This window comes from Trematomus bernacchii, unplaced genomic scaffold (assembly GCF_902827165.1).
Source record: "Trematomus bernacchii unplaced genomic scaffold, fTreBer1.1, whole genome shotgun sequence".
In the NCBI taxonomy this organism is placed as follows: Eukaryota; Metazoa; Chordata; class Actinopteri; order Perciformes; family Nototheniidae; genus Trematomus; species Trematomus bernacchii.
Window position 1 is genome coordinate 632,747 of NW_022987642.1, and position 20,220 is coordinate 652,966.

Genomic DNA, 20,220 nt, shown 5'->3' on the forward strand with positions numbered 1-20,220 from the left:
TGTGTGTGTGTGTGTGTGTGTGTGTGTGTGTGTGTGTGTGTGTGTGTGTGTGTGTGTGTGTGTGTGTGTGTGTGTGTTCAAGTATTTCAAGTATTGAAAGTATTTAGAGTATTTGGAGCAGTACCTTCTTAACGAGGATGGTGAGACCCTGGTACTTGAAGGGTTTGGAGAACTCGATGTATTGGGCTCTCTCGTTGTTGATGGTCAGGGGGGCCACGATCATATCGGCCAGCCCCCCCAGCAGCTCCCCCATCATGCCGTTCCACTCCTTCTTATTGCTGTTGTTCACCTGGAGATAAATAATACATATAATAATAAAATAAAATACATAAGTACAATATTACCATCAGTCTGAAGTATTAAGAAATATATCTATGAAAATGTGTATATTACAATATAAATAATACATTAAAGGGGACCTATCATGCAAAATAATGTATTATTATTTAAATATAAATAATACATTAAAGGGGACCTATCATGCAAAATAATGTATTATTATTTAAATATAAATAATACATTAAAGGGGACCTATACATGAATATGTGTCCCCGGTGTTCCAGGGAACTCACCAAGTGTCAGAAAACACAACCCTCTCTCTTTTCCTCCATACCCAAATCTCTAAAAAAGGGGCTGCAACGGATCTGACAGACATGTTTTATATAGGTATGGCCCTAGAATATATGTTTCAAATATAGCATGATAGGTCCACTTTAAATTGAATGTATACTACAATATATAACAACAATAAACCAGACATGTTTTAATAATAATTATATGAAAGAATACGTATTATATAATACAGTCAAAAATATCAAACCTTTAACATTATATTATAATATATAACAACAATAATACATGTAAACAAAATGTGCCTTACACTACAATATATTATTTGATATACATATTTTTTTATCTTACGCGCTCCTGCGTGCCGAACTTCCCATCAGCCACGAGGTGAACCTCGTAGGTGAAGTTCATGCTCATCGCCAGCTTGATGAGCAGGTCGACACAGAAACCATAGCAACACTGAGGGACGATGGGCTGACCTGCACACACACACACACACACACACACACACACACACACACACACACACACACACACACACACACACACACACACACACACACACACACACCACACACACACACACACACACACACACACACACACACACACACACACACACACACACACACACACACACACACACACACACACACACACACACACACACACACACACACACACACACAATAAGAGACGTGCACACTCCTCAATAATTGTTGGATTTACAGCATAACCCTCTCAGTAAAGTTAAGAAAGATATACAACAAAGTGTGTGTGTGGTGTGTGGTGTGTGTGTGTGTGTGTGTGTGTGTGTGTGTGTGTGTGTGTACCTGGGAGTGTCCCGTTGGGCCCGGTGCAGATCACCTTCTTGATCAGGACTCCGTTGAGCGTGAACTCCTCTTTACACGTCCCGTCAGTCTTCGTAGGTTTCACGTAAACAAAGGGCTCCTGGTGGATGGTCACGATCTGCACACACACACACACACACACACACACACACACACACACACACACACACACACACACACACACACACACACACACACACACACACACACACACACACACACACACACACACACACACACACACACACACACACACACACACACACACACACACACACACACACACTGTGGGTTCATCGACTCCATGAATCAGATTAATTTAATTGATTAATAAATAAGAATTATCCGTACCTTCAGTTTAGTCGACATCTGATATCCAACTGGTTTCTCCGTCTCTCCTCCGGGCCAGATGATTTTCCTCTGAGGGTTCATCACCACCTGGACACACACACACACACACACACACACACGTTTATAGTTGTGTATACAAGTGTATGACAAGGTGTGTATTTAGTTGTCTGCCGAAGTGTTTATCCAGGGGTGTTTCCAGGTGCTTATATCGTTTTGTATCCAGGTGTATATACATGTTTTTTTCCAGGTGTGTTTGCAGGTGTGTTTCCAGGTGTGTTTGCATGTGTGTTTCCAGGTGTGTTTCCAGGTGTGTATCCAGGTGTGTATCCAGGTGTGTTTCCAGGTGTGTATGCAGGTGTGTTTCCAGGTGTGTATCCAGGTGTGTTTCCAGGTGTGTATCCAGGTGTGTATCCAGGTGTGTTTCCAGGTGTGTATGCAGGTGTGTTTCCAGGTGTGTATGCAGGTGTGTTTCCAGGTGTGTATCCAGGTGTGTTTCCAGGTGTGTATGCAGGTGTGTTTCCAGGTGTGTATCCAGGTGTGTTTCCAGGTGTGTATGCAGGTGTGTATCCAGGTGTATCCAAGTGTATTTCCAGGTGTGTTTCCAGGTGTGTATTTAGGTGTTTATACATGTGTGTATCCAGGTGTGTATCCAAATGTGTTTCTAGGTGTCTATACACGTGGGTATCCAGGTGTGTATCTAGGTGTTTATATAAGTGTATGACCAGGTGTGTATTTAGTTGTGTATCCAAATGTATTTCCAGTTGTGTATTTAGTTGTGTATCCAGGTGTGTATACATGTGTTTATCCAGGTGTGTATGCAGTTGTGTATCCATATGTGTTTCCAGGTGTGTTTCCAGGTGCGTCTGCAGGTGTGTATCCAGGTGTGTTTGCAGGTGTGTCTGCAGGTGTGTCTCCAGGTGTGTTTGCAGGTATGTATCCAAGTGTCTAAACATGTGTGTCTGCAGGTGTGTATCCAGGTGTGTTTCCAGGTGTGTCTCCAGGTGTGTTTGCAGGTGTGTATCCAAGTGTCTAAACATGTGTGTCTGCAGGTGTGTTTCCAGGTGTGTCTCCAGGTGTGTCTCCAGGTGTGTTTGCAGGTGTGTATCCAAGTGTCTAAACATGTGTGTTTGCAGGTGTGTATCCAGGTGTGTTTCCAGGTGTGTCTCCAGGTGTGTCTCCAGGTGTGTTTGCAGGTGTGTATCCAAGTGTCTAAACATGTGTGTTTCCAGGTGTCTATCCATGTGTGTATCCAGGTGTGTATTTAGGTGTTTATACATGTGTGTATCCAAATGTATTTCCAGTTGTGTATCCAGATGTGTATCCAGGTGTGTTTCCAGGTGTGTTTCCAGGTGTGTTTCCAGGTGTGTTTCCAGGTGTGTATCCAAGTGTGTTTCTAGGTGTCTATACACGTGGGTATCCAGGTGTGTATCTAGGTGTGTATACAAGTGTATTTCCAGGTGTGTCTCCAGGTGTGTCTCCAGGTGTGTCTCCAGGTGTGTTTCCAGGTGTGTCTCCAGGTGTGTCTCCAGGTGTGTTTCCCTACCTGTGACCCGTTGAAGACCCCGACCTGGACGACGCGCCCTTGTTTCTGCTGGTAGTTCATGATGCTGTAGGTCGCGAAGCGCCGGTCGCCGTCGTCGTTAAACTCGATGCGTCCCGTCAGACCGTCGGGATACTTTGATGACATCAGCACTCTGGAGAGCCAATCAGAGAGCAGAACACAACATTACATCACCAGATCACCAAACTTGAAAACAACCTTTAAACTGGCATTCCTCACTGATGGCTGACGAAGTGAGGTAAAACATTTAAATATAAAAATTACACAGACAGTTAAATACTTGACAGAATAATGGAAAAGGATAAAGAGACATTTCAGATTAACCTGGTTTAATTTGCACCTGTGTCAATGTAAACTAACAGTGTGCAGGTATCTTTTTCATACATATTTTTTATTTAAAACAATTTACACATTTAAAAACCTGATATAGGACACAGACCCCCTCAAGTTCGGATAGTGGGGGTATTGCATTTTAGGCGACTGTATCTGTATCTTGATGTGTCCTTAGGCAAGATACTGTGTGTGTGTGTGTGTGTGTGTGTGTGTGTGTGTGTGTGTGTGTGTGTGTGTGTGTGTGTGTGTGTGTGTGTGTGTGTGTGTGTGTGTGTGTGTGTGTGTGTGTGTGTGTGTGTGTGTGTGTGTGTGTGTGTGTGTGTGTGTGTGTAATCCTCAGCTGTAGTGTCTGTGGTGGTGAATGTTATCATTGGGCAGGACTCAGACTGCTGAAGGTCTGTCTAAAGTGGAGCAGGTCACATGATCAGCGGGATGTCTAAAGTGGAGCAGGTCACATGATCAGCGTGATGTGAGAGGACGGAGGATTGAGGTCAGTCTGAGCGACGGGCAGCGTTATTATCCCCGAATCAGATCAGTGGAGCGTGTCCTGTTATATCTGAACACTACAGGAACACATCTATTAAATACATATATATATAAATCACTAGATCTTTGAAACAAGACATGACATATATATATATATATATATATTATATAGAGAGGGCATACCCATACACCCGTCAATTGTGTTTTTACGCTGCTATGGACAATCTTTCACTGATGCACATTCTCAAAGATATTGAAGTGACTGTTATTTTGTATTTACTGATTGTTGTGCTTTTATGTATGTCTTAAAGGTGGGGTAGGTAAGTTTGAGAAACCGGCTCGAGATACACTTGTTGTTATATTCCATGGAATGCTCTTAACATCCCGATAGCAATGAATATCTGAAGTGCTTTGACAAAAAATCCATAATAAATGTCATCTGTGGAAGCCGTGGTACTGTAAAAAGCACGACCAATCATCTGAGCCGGCCAGGCTAAAATAACTGGATGGCCTACCTGCCTGTCAGCCTTCCATCTGTGCACAAACTTATCTCGAGCCCTCATTGGTCATGTGCGCGTTCGTGTGTGTTGGAGGAGGGGCTCTGTGAGGAAGTGGCAGATTTTCTCCGGTTGTGTATTTTCAAATTCTAGCGATCTCGAGCCGGTTTCTCCAAAATTACCTACCCCACCTTTAATGTGTGCATATGTATAAATGTGTCTTGTATATATACATATTTTTATATATATTTGTTTTTGTATTCTGGATTTTGGGAAACTGTATTTCGATCTCTCTGTACACACAAACTGGAAGATTGACAATAAAGTCAATAGGAGCACGAGTGTTACATAGTGATGTCACCATGTTCCGGAAGAAAACAAAGGAGTCCAATGGAGGTGTTTCAGGTAGCATAGGGGAACTGTGTGTGACAGAAACTCCCTCTGGAGGGAACACAGGGGTTTCAGCCTCTGCAGACCATTTGCATGCACTACAAAAACACTACAGGAGAAGGAACACCACAGAAGAAGAATAGCACCCCTTTAAGTAAACACAAGGAGGACGGAAGTATAACTCGTGAATCTGAGGGATAACATAACATGAGAAAAGTTTAGCTTTACCGCATTATGCCCTCCCCCTCCACACACACACACACACACACACACACACACACACACACACACACACACACACACACACACACACACACACACACACACACACACACACACTTGAATGAAACCTAGATCTTTCACATCAGATCACATGAACGCTGTGCTCTCTGTATCTGGTGTCCGGTGCATCGTGTCCTGACGTGTGATTGGTTTACATGTGGACTGTATTTCTCAGTCAGCTAAATATCTCTGCTGTCTGAAAAAAGCCTAAAACATGCCACCTGCTAGATACTGAGAAACAAAAGCCAGAGCAAACAGAGTCCTAATCCACGAGACTGAAATCAAATGTGTGTAAAGATTATAGAGATCTCACTCTGCACACTTCTACCATTTACAAACACTGACAGACACACAACAACTGTTCTTTACATATTGAAGAGTATTTCCAGTTATACATAAAAAAAAACATATTTTATCAGACAGTTTACAACCTAACAATTCACAAAACCGATCAAATGCAGCCATTTAGCTTAGCGGTGGTGACGTGCAGTCATGTGACCGTGCTGTCGTTACTTTATAGCCCTACATTAGCCACCTTTAGCTTAGCGGTGGTGACGTGAAGTCATGTGACCGTGCTGTAGTTCCAATATAGCCCAACGTTAGCCACCTTTAGCCTAGCGGTGGTGACATGAAGTCATGTGACCGTGCTGTAGTTCCAATATAGCCCAACGTTAGCCACCTTTAGCTTAGCGGTGGTGACGTGAAGTCATGTGACCATACTCTAGTTCCTTTATAGCCCAATATTAGCCACCTTTAGCTTAGCGGTGGTGACGTGAAGTCATGTGACCGTGCTTTAGTTCCTTTACAGCCCAACGTTAGCCACCTTTAGCTTAGCGGTGGTGACGTGAAGTCATGTGACCGTGCTGTAGTTCCTTTATAGCCCAACGTTAGCCGCCTTTAGCTTAGCGGTGGTGACGTGAAGTCATGTGACCGTGCTGTCGTTACTTTATAGCCCAACATTAGCCACCTTTAGCTTAGCGGTGGTGACGTGAAGTCATGTGACCGTACTGTAGTTCCTTTATAGCCCAACGTTAGCCACCTTTAGCTTAGCGGTGGTGACGTGAAGTCATGTGACCGTACTGTAGTTCCTTTATAGCCCAACATTAGCCACCTTTAGCTTAGCGGTGGTGACGTGAAGTCATGTGACCATACTCTAGTTCCTTTATAGCCCAATATTAGCTACCTTTAGCTTAGCGGTGGTGACGTGAAGTCATGTGACCGTGCTGTCGTTACTTTATAGCCCTACATTAGCCACCATTAGCTTAGCGGTGGTGACGTGAAGTCATGTGACCGTGCTGTAGTTCCTGTATAGCCCAACGTTAGCCACCTTTAGCTTAGCGGTGGTGACGTGAAGTCATGTGACCGTACTGTAGTTCCTTTATAGCCCAACATTAGCCACCTTTAGCTTAGCGGTGGTGACGTGAAGTCATGTGACCGTGCTGTAGTTCCTTTATAGCCCAACATTAGCCACCTTTAGCTTAGCGGTGGTGACGTGAAGTCATGTGACCGTACTGTAGTTCCTTTATAGCCCAACATTAGCCACCTTTAGCTTAGCGGTGGTGACGTGAAGTCATGTGACCGTGCTGTAGTTCCTTTATAGCCCAACATTAGCCACCTTTAGCTTAGCGGTGGTGACGTGAAGTCATGTGAACGTGCTGTCGTTACTTTATAGCCCAACATTAGCCTCCTTTAGCTTAGCGGTGGTGACGTGAAGTCATGTGACCGTGCTGTAGTTCCTTCATAGCCCAACATTAGCCACCTTTAGCTTAGCGGTGGTGACGTGAAGTCATGTGACCGTGCTGTAGTTCCTTTATAGCCCAACATTAGCCCCCTTTAGCTTAGCGGTGGTGTCGTGAAGTCATGTGACCGTGCTGTCGTTACTTTATAGCCCAACATTAGCCCCCTTTAGCTTAGCGGTGGTGACGTGAAGTCATGTGACCGTGCTGTAGTTCCTTTATAGCCCAACATTAGCCTCCTTTAGCTTAGCGGTGGTGACGTGAAGTCATGTGACCGTGCTGTAGTTCCTTCATAGCCCAACATTAGCCACCTTTAGCTTAGCGGTGGTGACGTGAAGTCATGTGACCGTGCTGTCGTTACTTTATAGCCCAACATTAGCCACCTTCAGTGGCGAGCCGTGACTTTTATACCTAGGCCCTCTGACCCCCCCTCTTCCCTCGAAAAAAGAAGAAGAGTTATTACGTCTCAGCGTATACTTCAGTGGAATATCAAAACAACGGCCCGGGGTGCAAAACGCATCAATGACAGCGACCCTCTACCCCACAAAACAACACCATTTATCTAAACACCTATCATGACAGAGCACCCACAGCCAAGTAACAATTCAAAATGAATGAAGTCGGCACGGCGGCCCACATTGGAAATGACTTAGGCCTACCTTTGATGATCAAATCACTGAAACACAAAGTCCATCCTCCTGTCCTTTTGGATGAAGCACTTGATGGCGGGTCGTGCAGCTGATCCTTTGCCACTCCAATTTATCATTGTAACTCAATCTTGAAAATGACTCGGTTAATAGTTTCGCAACGATGTCATCACTATCACTGACATGAGCCATCATGAACTAATTTATGCTAATCATAAATCTATCGATCATAAATCTATCGATTAGATTTATGATTCGAAAATAATAAAAGTAGGGGAGACATGTGGATATTATCCGGCTGAACAAAACGTGCATTTATCAAACAGGTTCGTTCCACAGACCTTATTTCCAGCTATTACATCCATGAGAAATCCCATTGCTTTTCTGTCGAGGGAACCCGAGCGCAGCTTACTTCCGTGCTGTAGTTCCTTTATAGCCCAACGTTAGCCACCTTTAGCATAGCGGTGGTGACGTGAAGTCATGTGACCGTGCTGTAGTTCCTTTATAGCCCAACATTAGCCACCTTTAGCTTAGCGGTGGTGACGTGAAGTCATGTGACCGTGCTGTCGTTACTTTATAGCCCAACATTAGCCACCTTTAGCTTAGCGGTGTTGACGTGAAGTCATGTGACCGTGCTGTAGTTCCTTTATAGCCTAACATTAGCCACCTTTAGCATAGCGGTGGTGACGTGAAGTCATGTGACCGTGCTGTAGTTCCTTTATAGCCCAACATTAGCCACCTTTAGCATAGCGGTGGTGACGTGAAGTCATGTGACCGTGCTGTAGTTCCTTTATAGCCCAACATTAGCCATCTTTAGCTTAGCGGTGGTGACGTGAAGTCATGTGACCGTGCTGTAGTTCCTTTATAGCCTAACATTAGCCACCTTTAGCATAGCGGTGGTGACGTGAAGTCATGTGACCGTGCTGTAGTTCCTTTATAGCCCAACATTAGCCACCTTTAGCTTAGCGGTGGTGACGTGAAGTCATGTGACCGTGCTGTCGTTACTTTATAGCCCAACATTAGCCACCTTTAGCTTAGCGGTGTTGACGTGAAGTCATGTGACCGTGCTGTAGTTCCTTTATAGCCCAACATTAGCCACCTTTAGCTTAGCGGTGGTGACGTGAAGTCATGTGACCGTGCTGTAGTTCCTTTATAGCCCAACATTAGCCACCTTTAGCTTAGCGGTGGTGACTTGAAGTCATGTGACCGTGCTGTAGTTCCTTTATAGCCCAACATTAGCCACCTTTAGCTTAGCGGTGGTGACGTGAAGTCATGTGACCGTGCTGTAGTTCCTTTATAGCCCAACGTTAGCCACCTTTAGCATAGCGGTGGTGACGTGAAGTCATGTGACCGTGCTGTAGTTCCTTTATAGCCCAACATTAGCCACCTTTAGCTTAGCGGTGGTGACGTGAAGTCATGTGACCGTAATGTAGTTCCTTTATAGCCCAACATTAGCCACCTTTAGCTTAGCGGTGGTGACGTGAAGTCATGTGACCGTGCTGTAGTTCCTTTATAGCCCAACATTAGCCACCTTTAGCTTAGCGGTGGTGACGTGAAGTCATGTGACCGTGCTGTAGTTCCTTTATAGCCCAACATTAGCCACCTTTAGCTTAGCGGTGGTGACGTGAAGTCATGTGACCGTGCTGTAGTTCCTTTATAGCCCAACATTAGCCACCTTTAGCTTAGCGGTGGTGACGTGAAGTCATGTGACCATACTCTAGTTCCTTTATAGCCCAATATTAGCCACCTTTAGCTTAGCGGTTGTGACGTGAAGTCATGTGACCGTGCTGTAGTTCCTTTATAGCCGAACGTTTACTTCAGAAATCATAAAGTGGTGTTAATATGTGGAGATTATCCTGCTGAACTAAACGTGTAAGAATCATAGATGTTTGTTTCTCAGGGCTTCTGTACGTTCAGAACAACACGGAAGAACCCCGACTGAGATCTGAAGTCAACAGAAGAAGATAAAAATCTGATAACATCCTCATCACTTAGTTGACCTTTCACCTGGATCAGCGTTGATACTGACCGTTTGAAGAGCGGCCCGGTCCTCCAGATGTTGGTGTTTCCCACGCAGCCCCTTGGAGGCTCCGTGATGTTCTCCTTCTCAAACAGCTCCTGCAGCGACTGAGCCACGACCGCCACCGCATCCGCGATGTGAGCCGACTCGTTCTTACCGTTTATCAGCTGGAGGCCCAGCAGGCCTGCACCACACACACACACACACACACACACACACACACACACACACACACACACACACACACACACACACACACACACACACACACACACACACAGACACACACACACACAGACACACACACACACACACACACACACACACACACACACAAAGGAGAGGTTACACACACAGCAGAAAGTGGGCTGCAGACTGGAAACTGCCCTCATTCATACGGCTAATTAACTCGCACACACAGTTTAACTAATCTTATAGATGTAACTAAAGGAGTGCTTCAGTGTAATTCAAACACACACACACACACTCTCAGGGCTTCAGGCGTCAGGTCATTGTTCAGTACCACCAAACTGCATGCTGGGAGTTCACTCTGAGAATCACAGCCGTTTGTCTGAGGAAAGAGAAAAGCCTCACTGGGACGTTATGAACTGTGCCTGGTGATTTCCTTCAGCAGAAACTAGTCACAGTGCAACGAAAAGTGTCTACATCTGCGCTCCAGCTAACTGAGAACAGCACGCTAACACCATTAGTATTCCCTAATGAAACTGCCAGGAACATCTAGCTAATATTTACTAATGAAAACACTGAGAACAGCAGGCTAACACCGTTAGCATTCCCTAATGAAACTGCCAGGAACATCTAGCTAATATTTACTAATGAAAACACTGAGAACAGCAGGCTAACACCGTTAGCATTCCCTAATGAAACTGCCAGGAACATCTAGCTAATATGTACTAATGAAAACACTGAGAACCACAGAAACTACTAGCTAGTGCTGTTAGCAGTGTAGCTAGCTAGTGCCTTCTGAGCAGATAATATTCAGCCATTAAATAGAGAACAGCTAGCTAACATTAGCACTGTTTCAGCTGTTAACTGAAACTGAAGCACTGCAGAAGCATTCCTGCCCAACGGCCCCCTTCAATCACGAAGACAGGATAAGCTACCTTTCTTAAGTTAAAATAAAGAGTAGAACTGGTTATTGCAGTTAAAAACTGATTCTGAATTAAGTTAACGTGTTCCCGTGGCGCAGAGGAATGCTAACGGTGCTAGCAGACGGTTGTCCGTTAGCTGAAGCATCAAATGCAGAAACCTTTTCCTCATAATGTGACAAGTGTCTGGTAAAGAAAAACAACATCAAAATCCATAACGTCACAGTACTGCTTCTTAGGTTTCTTTTCAGGGAATCGTTTCAGAGAGCAGGGGGTGGACACAATAACAGGAACACCTGTGGGATCTGATGCAAGCCAACACAACAGCAGCAGAAATACCTCTGAGAAGACTTCAGGTCTGTTAGTGGTACACCTGTGACGCTCTGTGTTTACTGTTGAATTCTACGTCAGGTACGAGTGTTCATGTTGTCATGTTCACCCACTCTTCATAACTCATTATTTAGAGGTCTTTACACACCTGTACAGAACTCAGGGAGGTGGTGGTGGACATTTTGGAGCAGATTCAAATCACGGTGCGGATACTAGCATTATTTTAAATATATGGAAACGGCCTTGGCGGAGGTCATGGTCCTTTCTAGTTTCATTTTAACTGGTAAGCAATGGTGTTCCTGAGATCCAGACTGTTCTATCGATAAGGAACTGTGTTAAAATAATAGTTTTGATTATTAAACATGGCAAGGAATTAATTAATAAACACATATTTTGTGTGTTTCTGGTATAGGTTCTTAATGGTATTAATTTGAGCCAAAACTCTTACACTGCAATGCATATAGATAGTCGATGTTGGGTTATTAATTATAACTTATTTTCTGGTGTCAATAATAAAGAAGTGATGAATATCCAAATCCAAATAATAAAAGGTCCATCCTCTGAGAAAAGTCACAAAAAAAAAAAAGGGTTTTTCATGAAAATAAAAGTCCTATTTTCTGACGATATTTAAAACTCAATCTCCTCTCACGTTGTCTTCTTTATGGATAAGGACTGCTGGTATTAACAGTTGTTAAAGTAAACCAGGTGGGTTAATATCAATAATAAACGTGTCTTTAATCTGAAATGGTTTCCCTAAAAAGAAACCCCAAACTTCTCTGGCAGAGACAGAACAGCTGAGGATTATTTTCAGAGTGCTATCTTGCCACACTTTTAAGAACATGATGGATCATCTTTGGACACATCTGGAGTTACGGGAAGGGACAGGGATGTGTAGAAAAATTACACATCATTTTTAAGAGTGCAGCAGCTGGTGAGGATGTTTTCTGAAACAGAAAGGGATCAGAGCGGGGAGCAGATCACCCAGCAGCCAGAGGGACGCACCTGAGGGTCAACGTGGACCAGGTTTACTTTAACTCCAACATTATGCCCCAGGAAGTCTTCAAACAGCGGCCAAAGGCTCTTCTGCAGATCCAATGTAGATCTATGGAGGGTCTTACATGGCCAAAAGTATGTGGACATCTCAAATATCTAAATAACTGTAGTGAAAGTCCAAAGTTTTCCACTAACAGACAGCTGGCTAGTGTTGACTAATGAAGACACTTACAATAACTGGCTACCAATGTTAGCATTGCCCATAGAAACTACTGGGAACAGAACAACAAGCTAACATTTTCTGCTTAAACCACTAGCTAGCGCTGTTAGCCCTGAAGCTAGCGATTACTCCTAAAGTAAAGTTAGCTAATAATCGTCCTTTCATAGACCCAATAGGCAGATTATATTAAGGAAAGATAAATAAAGCGAACATTAAAACCTTTCGCTTAACCTGTTAAGCCCCGAGCCTGTTTTTCATGTTTCAGGCTCGAAAATGACATGCCCAAAACAAATGACTACAACTTCACTTCTAAAAGGGTTATATGAATAATTTCTTTTATCAAAGCAAGGTTACATCTGTGAGTTGGATGTAGAAGTGTCAGAATCAATATAGATTTTTCTCAGTTAGAGTAAATTCAGATGGAACATAGTAAAAAAAGGTAAATTCTTACCTCCGCCTAAAGAAAAAACATTACTTATAGTGAAAACCACCCTTGAATGATGGGATGGTAGACTAAAAGCTTTAGGAATCCAAACTATAACATATAATAAGTACCCTGTATCAAGATTGAGGCCAAACAAGTTAAATTTGACATTTTTAGAGAGGTTTAGCAAAAAAAAGGTCCAGGCGGAATAAGCTTTCGGCACATTTGGGTACATCTGGTTCCATCAGTGCCATTTGACCTTTTTCAGGTACCAGACTATAAAAATGATGAATTACATTGAATTATCACCATAGGTATTCATTCCATCCAAAGAAGAAAAAAAAAAAAAAAAAAAAAAAAAAAGACCCGTCGACGGGGGCTTTGGGGCTTAACAGGTTAATATTAGCTTGACAATTAAAGGGTTATTCCAATTTACAAAAACTATTCCAAGATGTTTTACTCGTGAAATATCAAAAGAATGTGACCGTAAATTAAGACTTCTTTGAAAATAGTCAGTTTTTATGAGAAAAGCTATTCGTGTTTTGGACTACTGACTCAACTACATATAGAGTATATTAACAGTATCTTCATGAACACACCAAGTCGGAGAAACATGTTCCCAGAATATCCCAGGAGAGCCTGAACACACCATATCTACTATTGGTGTCCACATACTTCTAGCCGTATCAGCGTGTTGACGTCATCTGGCTGCCCGAGTGATCAGCTGACTCAATAAGCCCCGCCCCCTCCCTACTCCCAGTGGGCGGGAACTCTATCGGCCAATGGCATAGGGGCAGATCATCAAGCAGGAAACGGGAAGCAGCGGCGGCATCTTACCAGTGTTTGTTCAGACACACGTCATGGTAATCGTAGCAACATTAGCAGTTTTTAAACCCACCCAAACCCACCCAACCCCCCCCATCGACCCCGAATATTTCCCCCCCCCCCCCCCCAACACATGTTATAGTGTACGGTGAGAACGAGCAGACGGGCGGGCGGACACACACTATAGAAAATGAAACAAACAAAAAGATGTTAGACACATTTAAAGCCACACAGTTACAATGAGCCAGAAAGAAAACAGTGGTTAGGAACCTTTAAACATGTCTCTCTTTTGTTTAGTTCTTTTACAGATGTTTAAACGTTCAACCAGCAGTTAGAGAAAAACCAGAGAAACACGACCAGGATGCTGAGCAGCAAACTGACTGTGATGAGGAGGAGAATCTTCCTTCATCAGAGACCTGCAGCACTACAGACAGAGAGGCGGCCATGTTTCCATCCAACGGCTCCGTAAACACACGGATCAGTATGTAGTGTCTCTACTTTAAAGAGTCCTCTCCTGCTGATGTTCAGGTGTATATCAGTATGTAGTGTCTCTACTTTAAAGAGTCCTCTCCTGCTGATGTTCAGGTGTATATCAGTATGTAGTGTCTCTACTTTAAAGAGTCCTCTCCTGCTGATGTTCAGGTGTATATCAGTATGTAGTGTCTCTACTTTAAAGAGTCCTCTCCTGCTGATGTTCAGGTGTATATCAGTATGTAGTGTCTCTACTTTAAAGAGTCCTCTCCTGCTGATGTTCAGGTGTATATCAGTATGTAGTGTCTCTACTTTAAAGAGTCCTCTCCTGCTGATGTTCAGGTGTATATCAGTATGTAGTGTCTCTACTTTAAAGAGTCCTCTCCTGCTGATGTTCAGGTGTATATCAGTATGTAGTGTCTCTACTTTAAAGAGTCCTCTCCTGCTGATGTTCAGGTGTATATCAGTATGTAGTGTCTCTACTTTAAAGAGTCCTCTCCTGCTGATGTTCAGGTGTATATCAGTATGTAGTGTCTCTACTTTAAAGAGTCCTCTCCTGCTGATGTTCAGGTGTATATCAGTATGTAGTGTCTCTACTTTAAAGAGTCCTCTCCTGCTGATGTTCAGGTGTATATCAGTGTGTAGTGTCTCTACTTTAAAGAGTCCTCTCCTGCTGATGTTCAGGTGTATATCAGTATGTAGTGTCTCTACTTTAAAGAGTCCTCTCCTGCTGATGTTCAGGTGTATATCAGTATGTAGTGTCTCTACTTTAAAGAGTCCTCTCCAGCTGATGTTCAGGTGTATATCAGTATGTAGTGTCTCTACTTTAAAGAGTCCTCTCCTGCTGATGTTCAGGTGTATATCAGTATGTAGTGTCTCTACTTTAAAGAGTCCTCTCCTGCTGATGTTCAGGTGTATATCAGTATGTAGTGTCTCTACTTGAAAGAGTCCTCTCCTGCTGATGTTCAGGTGTATATCAGTATGTAGTGTCTCTACTTTAAAGAGTCCTCTCCAGCTGATGTTCAGGTGTATATCAGTATGTAGTGTCTCTACTTTAAAGAGTCCTCTCCTGCTGATGTTCAGGTGTATATCAGTATGTAGTGTCTCTACTTTAAAGAGTCCTCTCCTGCTGATGTTCAGGTGTATATCAGTATGTAGTGTCTCTACTTGAAAGAGTCCTCTCCTGCTGATGTTCAGGTGTATATCAGTATGTAGTGTCTCTACTTTAAAGAGTCCTCTCCTGCTGATGTTCAGGTGTATATCAGTATGTAGTGTCTCTACTTTAAAGAGTCCTCTCCTGCTGATGTTCAGGTGTATATCAGTATGCAGTATCTCTACTTTAAAGAGTCCTCTCCTGCTGATGTTCAGGTGTATATCAGTATGTAGTGTCTCTACTTTAAAGAGTCCTCTTCCTCACTGACCTGGATCTGACTTTTTAGAAAGACTTTGTTTGAAAAATATCTCTAATGTTGGATGGAAGCAGAGCCGAGAGAGAGGAAGAGGAGAGAGGTGAGGAAGAGGAGAGAGGTGAGGAAGAGGAGAGGTGAGGAAGAGGAGAGGAAGAGGAGAGGAAGAAGAGCTGATGAAGAGGGGAGGTGATGAAGAGATGATGAAGAGGGGAGGTGATGAAGAGATGATGAAGAGGGGAGGTGATGAAGAGATGATGAAGAGGGGAGGTGATGAAGAGATGATGAAGAGGGGAGGTGATGAAGAGATGATGAAGAGGGGAGGTGATGATGAGATGATGAAGAGGGGAGGTGATGAAGAGATGATGAAGAGGGGAGGTGATAAAGAGATGATGAAGAGGGGAGGTGATGAAGAGATGATGAAGAGGTGCTGAAGAGGAGGAGGTGATCATGAAGAAGTGATGAAGAGGTGATGAAGAGGAGGTGATGAAGAGATGATGAAGAGGTGCTGAAGAGGAGGAGGTGATCATGAAGAAGTGATGAAGAGGTGATGAAGAGGAGGTGATATAGTGCTAAAGGAGTAGGTGATGAAGAGGAGGTGATAAAGAGGAGGTTATGAAGAGGAGGAGGAGGAGGATGTGATGAAGAGGAGGAGGTGATGAAGAGGAGGAGGAAGAGTACCGTCAGGAGCCTCGCTCAGAGCCTTCCCGGTCATCTCTCTCTCTCCGACCAGCCAAACGTATCCTGATCCCGTCATGTTCAGCTGCCGCGCCGCTTTGTACACGGCGGCTGCCTCGTCCTCACTGTGGGGGGTTAGCAGGCGTTAGCTTAACGCTAGCATGAGAGACGTGAGCTAAACGCTAGCATGAGAGACGTGAGCTAAACGCTAGCATGAGAGACGTGAGCTAAACGCTAGCATGAGAGACGTGAGCTAAACGCTAGCATGAGAGACGTGAGCTAAACGCTAGCATGAGAGACGTGAGCTAAACGCTAGCATGAGAGACGTGAGCTAAACACTAGCATGAGAGACGTGAGCTTAACGCTAGCATGAGAGACGTGAGCTAAACGCTAGCATGAGAGACGTGAGCTAAACGCTAGCATGAGAGACGTGAGCTAAACACTAGCATGAGAGACGTGAGCTAAACGCTAGCATGAGAGACGTGAGCTAAACACTAGCATGAGAGACGTGAGCTTAACGCTAGCATGAGAGACGTGAGCTAAACGCTAGCATGAGAGACGTGAGCTAAACACTAGCATGAGAGACGTGAGCTAAACGCTAGCATGAGAGACGTGAGCTAAACTCTAGCATGAGAGACGTGAGCTAAACGCTAGCATGAGAGACGTGAGCTAAACGCTAGCATGAGAGACGTGAGCTAAACTCTAGCATGAGAGACGTGAGCTAAACGCTAGCATGAGAGACGTGAGCTTAACGCTAGCATGAGAGACGTGAGCTAAACGCTAGCAAAATGAGATGTACGCTAAATGTCTTGAGATCTTAGCGAGTTTGTTGTTAGCTGGATGGGAACGAGACGTCAGCAAGGGTGATAGTGTGGCGGAGCATTAAGGGACATCATTCACCGTTGTATTGTTGTGGGTGGGGAACACGATATAGTGTTGCCCCACGGACCGGTTAGTGGACGGCACCTTGGTGTTCCGGTTTCCTGTTGTTATTATTCCAGCTTCGCAGTAGCATGCAGCTAGTACGTTTTTGTGTGTGTGAGTGAAATGAAAATAAAGTGTGGAGTTCCATATTAAACACACCGCCTCCGACTCTGAACATGGCAGATCGCAATGTTTTTATTAAACTGCCGGAGTTATGGGAACATGCCGCTACGGCCTAGTTCGTACCGCAACGAGGACCTGAAGTATTTCCACGAGATGGCGGCGCTGGGGAGCTCCGCGTCATCCAAGTTGGGCCAATTTATTGCGGACCCCCCGCGCCAGGGCAAATATGAGGCGATTAAAGCCCTTCTCCTTAAGACATTTGGCTTATCTGCTAATGAGAGGGCTCGCCAGATTGACGAGCCTAACGGACGGTAATTGTATCGACAAGCTGCCTTGGGTTATGCTGGGCATTAGGACCGCACCAAAGGAGGATCTGCAGTGCTCCACGGCTGAGATGGTCTACGGCAGTGCTTCTCAAAGTGTGGTCCATGAGCGCCCCCTAATGGTCCGTGAGTATATTGGTAACATTTCACATTTGAAATAAGTTTGAGTTTTCCGCACTCTCGCGGGAATATCTCCGCAATGGAGCGAGCTTAAAGGGGACCTATCATGCAAAATGCACTTTTGTACGTCTTTTCTACATGAATATGTGTCCCTGGTGTTCCAGGGAACTCACCAAGTGTCAGAAAACACAACCCTCTCTATTTTCCTCCATACCCAAATCTCTAAAAAAGGGGCTGCAACGGATCTGATACAAACTGATCCAGATTTGAAAATTCTCTGACGTCAGGAACGAGGAGCTCCGCCTATATGGCCAACTTTCCACCTATCAGGGGAATGAGAGGTTGCCGTGGCATGGTAACAGCATGGTAACAGCATGGTAACAGCATGGTAACATGACGCTCGTGCCTCGTCGTCCCCCTCCTTTGCAGGCGAAATTAGGCATGGCTAAAATGCATGATCTGTTTGGTATTTTGATAAAGAAACTTCACAGACATGTTTTATATAGGTATGGCCCTAGAATATATTATTCAAATATAGCATGATAGGTCCACTTTAAGTTTCACTTTCGATGATATAGCCCAGCGCAACACCTTCATCACACATGTTGCCACTTGTTTGTACCATTTTCAGGCGATTTGTAATCTGTTCTAGAAAAACGATGTGATTTTGGATATTGGTGGAGTTAGGTGGTCCGCGAGTGTTTTTTTATTGGTTAAGTGGTCCTTGGTATGAAAAGGTTTGAGAAGCACTGGTCTACGGTCAGCCGCTGCGGGTTCCAGGGGATTTCCTCCCCAACACATTGGCCCTCTGGTCGGCGACCGCCCAGCACGCTTTCCTGCATGACACCGCTAAGGCCTTTGCTCCGATCCCCACTGCTCAGCACGGCACTCCGGTGTTCCCCTGCAGCCCCCTTAAGACGGGCCTTTCTGAGTCTTGGAACACGGGGGAAAGCACTTGGTGGTGGACCTGGGTGGCAGGGCCGAGCACGTCTCGGTGGACCAGGTTCTCAGCAGAATGTTAGTGAGATATTTGCGAGACATTAATGTGACAGTAGGTAGATGTGAGCAAGACCTAAGCGAGTTGTTAGCGAGACGTTGGAGATGCGTTTAAAGTGGGTCATGTGTTATTACACAGATGTCTATTTAGAATACGCTTTTCTACCAAAACTACGCAAACAGCAAGTACCCAAACACCCACCTGGCAGAGAGGATGATGACTCGAGCCTCCAGGTCTCTGGCCTCCAGCAGCAGAGCCGTCAGGTTCGTCTCCGGGCTGAAGGACAGCACCTTCTCCGCCTGCAGGACCAGGTGTAGAGCGACAGGTGTAGAGCGTCAGGTGTAGAGCGTCAGGTGTAGAGCGACAGGTGTAGAGCGTCAGGTGTAGAGCGACAGGTGTAGAGCGACAGGTGTAGAGCGACAGGTGTAGAGCGTCAGGTGTAGAGCGACAGGTGTAGAGCGTCAGGTGTAGAGCGTCAGGTGTAGAGCGACAGGTGTAGAGCGACAGGTGTAGAGCGACAGGTGTAGAGCGTCAGGTGTAGAGCGACAGGTGTAGAGCGTCAGGTGTAGAGCGACAGGTGTAGAGCGTCAGGTGTAGAGCGACAGGTGTAGAGCGACAGGTGTAGAGCGACAGGTGTAGAGCGTCAGGTGAAGAGCGTCAGGTGAAGAGCGACAGGTGTAGAGCGACAGGTGAAGAGCAGGACATTGAGAAACACAGCAGAACAAAACACCACAGAACACACATCATAGGAAAGGCATTATTAGCAGTGAACCCTCAGATGACCCCTGACCCCACCCTTGATGACCCCTGACCCCTCCCTCAATGACCCCATGCTCCCTCTCACCCACGCCACCACGGGGGGAGGGGGGCAACAAAAAAAAGAGTTCAAGATCTGCTGAACTGAAAGAAAACTGAAAGCCGAAGCTTGAATAAATAAAGTGGGAGGGGCTTGGTGTGGTGGCACATGCAAGGTGACTGCAACCAGCCAACCAATCAGGGACGTGCATGTTAGAGAGCGCTGATGCAACCGCAAATCAAAACAAAGACTTTGAGTGGAAATAGAGGGTGTGCAGGGGTCATGACAAGGAAGGTAGAGATGGAGAAAGACGAGCCTCCAGGATAATATAAGTCTATCTCTGGGTGTGGGGGGGTCGGGGGGGGCGTGTCTGTCCGCTGCGAGCTCATTGGTTGGGCGGCGTGCATCATGTGACCATGCAAGTTTCTACCTTGGGCGTTCTCCGGAAGTCATAGTTCTGATGGTCGTTTTCATAGTTCCTTTTTTTATTCTGATGGTAATGATGTGCACAGAGAAAATATGCAGACACAGAAGATTACAGACAGGAAGAGGAAACGCATCATAGAGGGGGAGGGGCCTGTCTGTCTGACTGTCTGTCTGATCGCTAATAGCTAATAGTTAACTGCCAACACCTAACTGTCAGCTAACAGCTAACAGCTAGTCGTTAACAACTAACTGTCAGCTAACTTCTCACTGGTAACTGCTAACAGCTAACAGCTAGTCGCTAACAACTAACTGTCAGCTAACTTCTCACTGG

General features: G+C 44.9%; 1 protein-coding gene across 3 annotated transcripts in view; it reads right to left on the bottom strand.

The window, feature by feature from the left end:
* The window catches only part of grin1b (glutamate receptor, ionotropic, N-methyl D-aspartate 1b), an 81,948-nt gene that overhangs the window by 29,833 nt on the left and 31,895 nt on the right, over positions 1 to 20,220 (bottom strand). For 2 of the 3 annotated variants that reach the window (XM_034133746.1, XM_034133748.1), the window contains exons 5-13: positions 19,894 to 19,953; positions 18,869 to 18,966; positions 16,184 to 16,305; positions 9,734 to 9,908; positions 3,316 to 3,466; positions 1,773 to 1,859; positions 1,404 to 1,539; positions 922 to 1,049; positions 125 to 289 (exon numbers count right to left, since the gene is read on the bottom strand). In XM_034133746.1, the coding sequence (XP_033989637.1) occupies positions 125 to 289; positions 922 to 1,049; positions 1,404 to 1,539; positions 1,773 to 1,859; positions 3,316 to 3,466; positions 9,734 to 9,908; positions 16,184 to 16,305; positions 18,869 to 18,966; positions 19,894 to 19,953 (1,122 nt within the window). The remainder of the gene's footprint in view (positions 1 to 124; positions 290 to 921; positions 1,050 to 1,403; positions 1,540 to 1,772; positions 1,860 to 3,315; positions 3,467 to 9,733; positions 9,909 to 16,183; positions 16,306 to 18,868; positions 18,967 to 19,893; positions 19,954 to 20,220) is intronic. The other variant, XM_034133747.1, reaches the window with a different exon arrangement.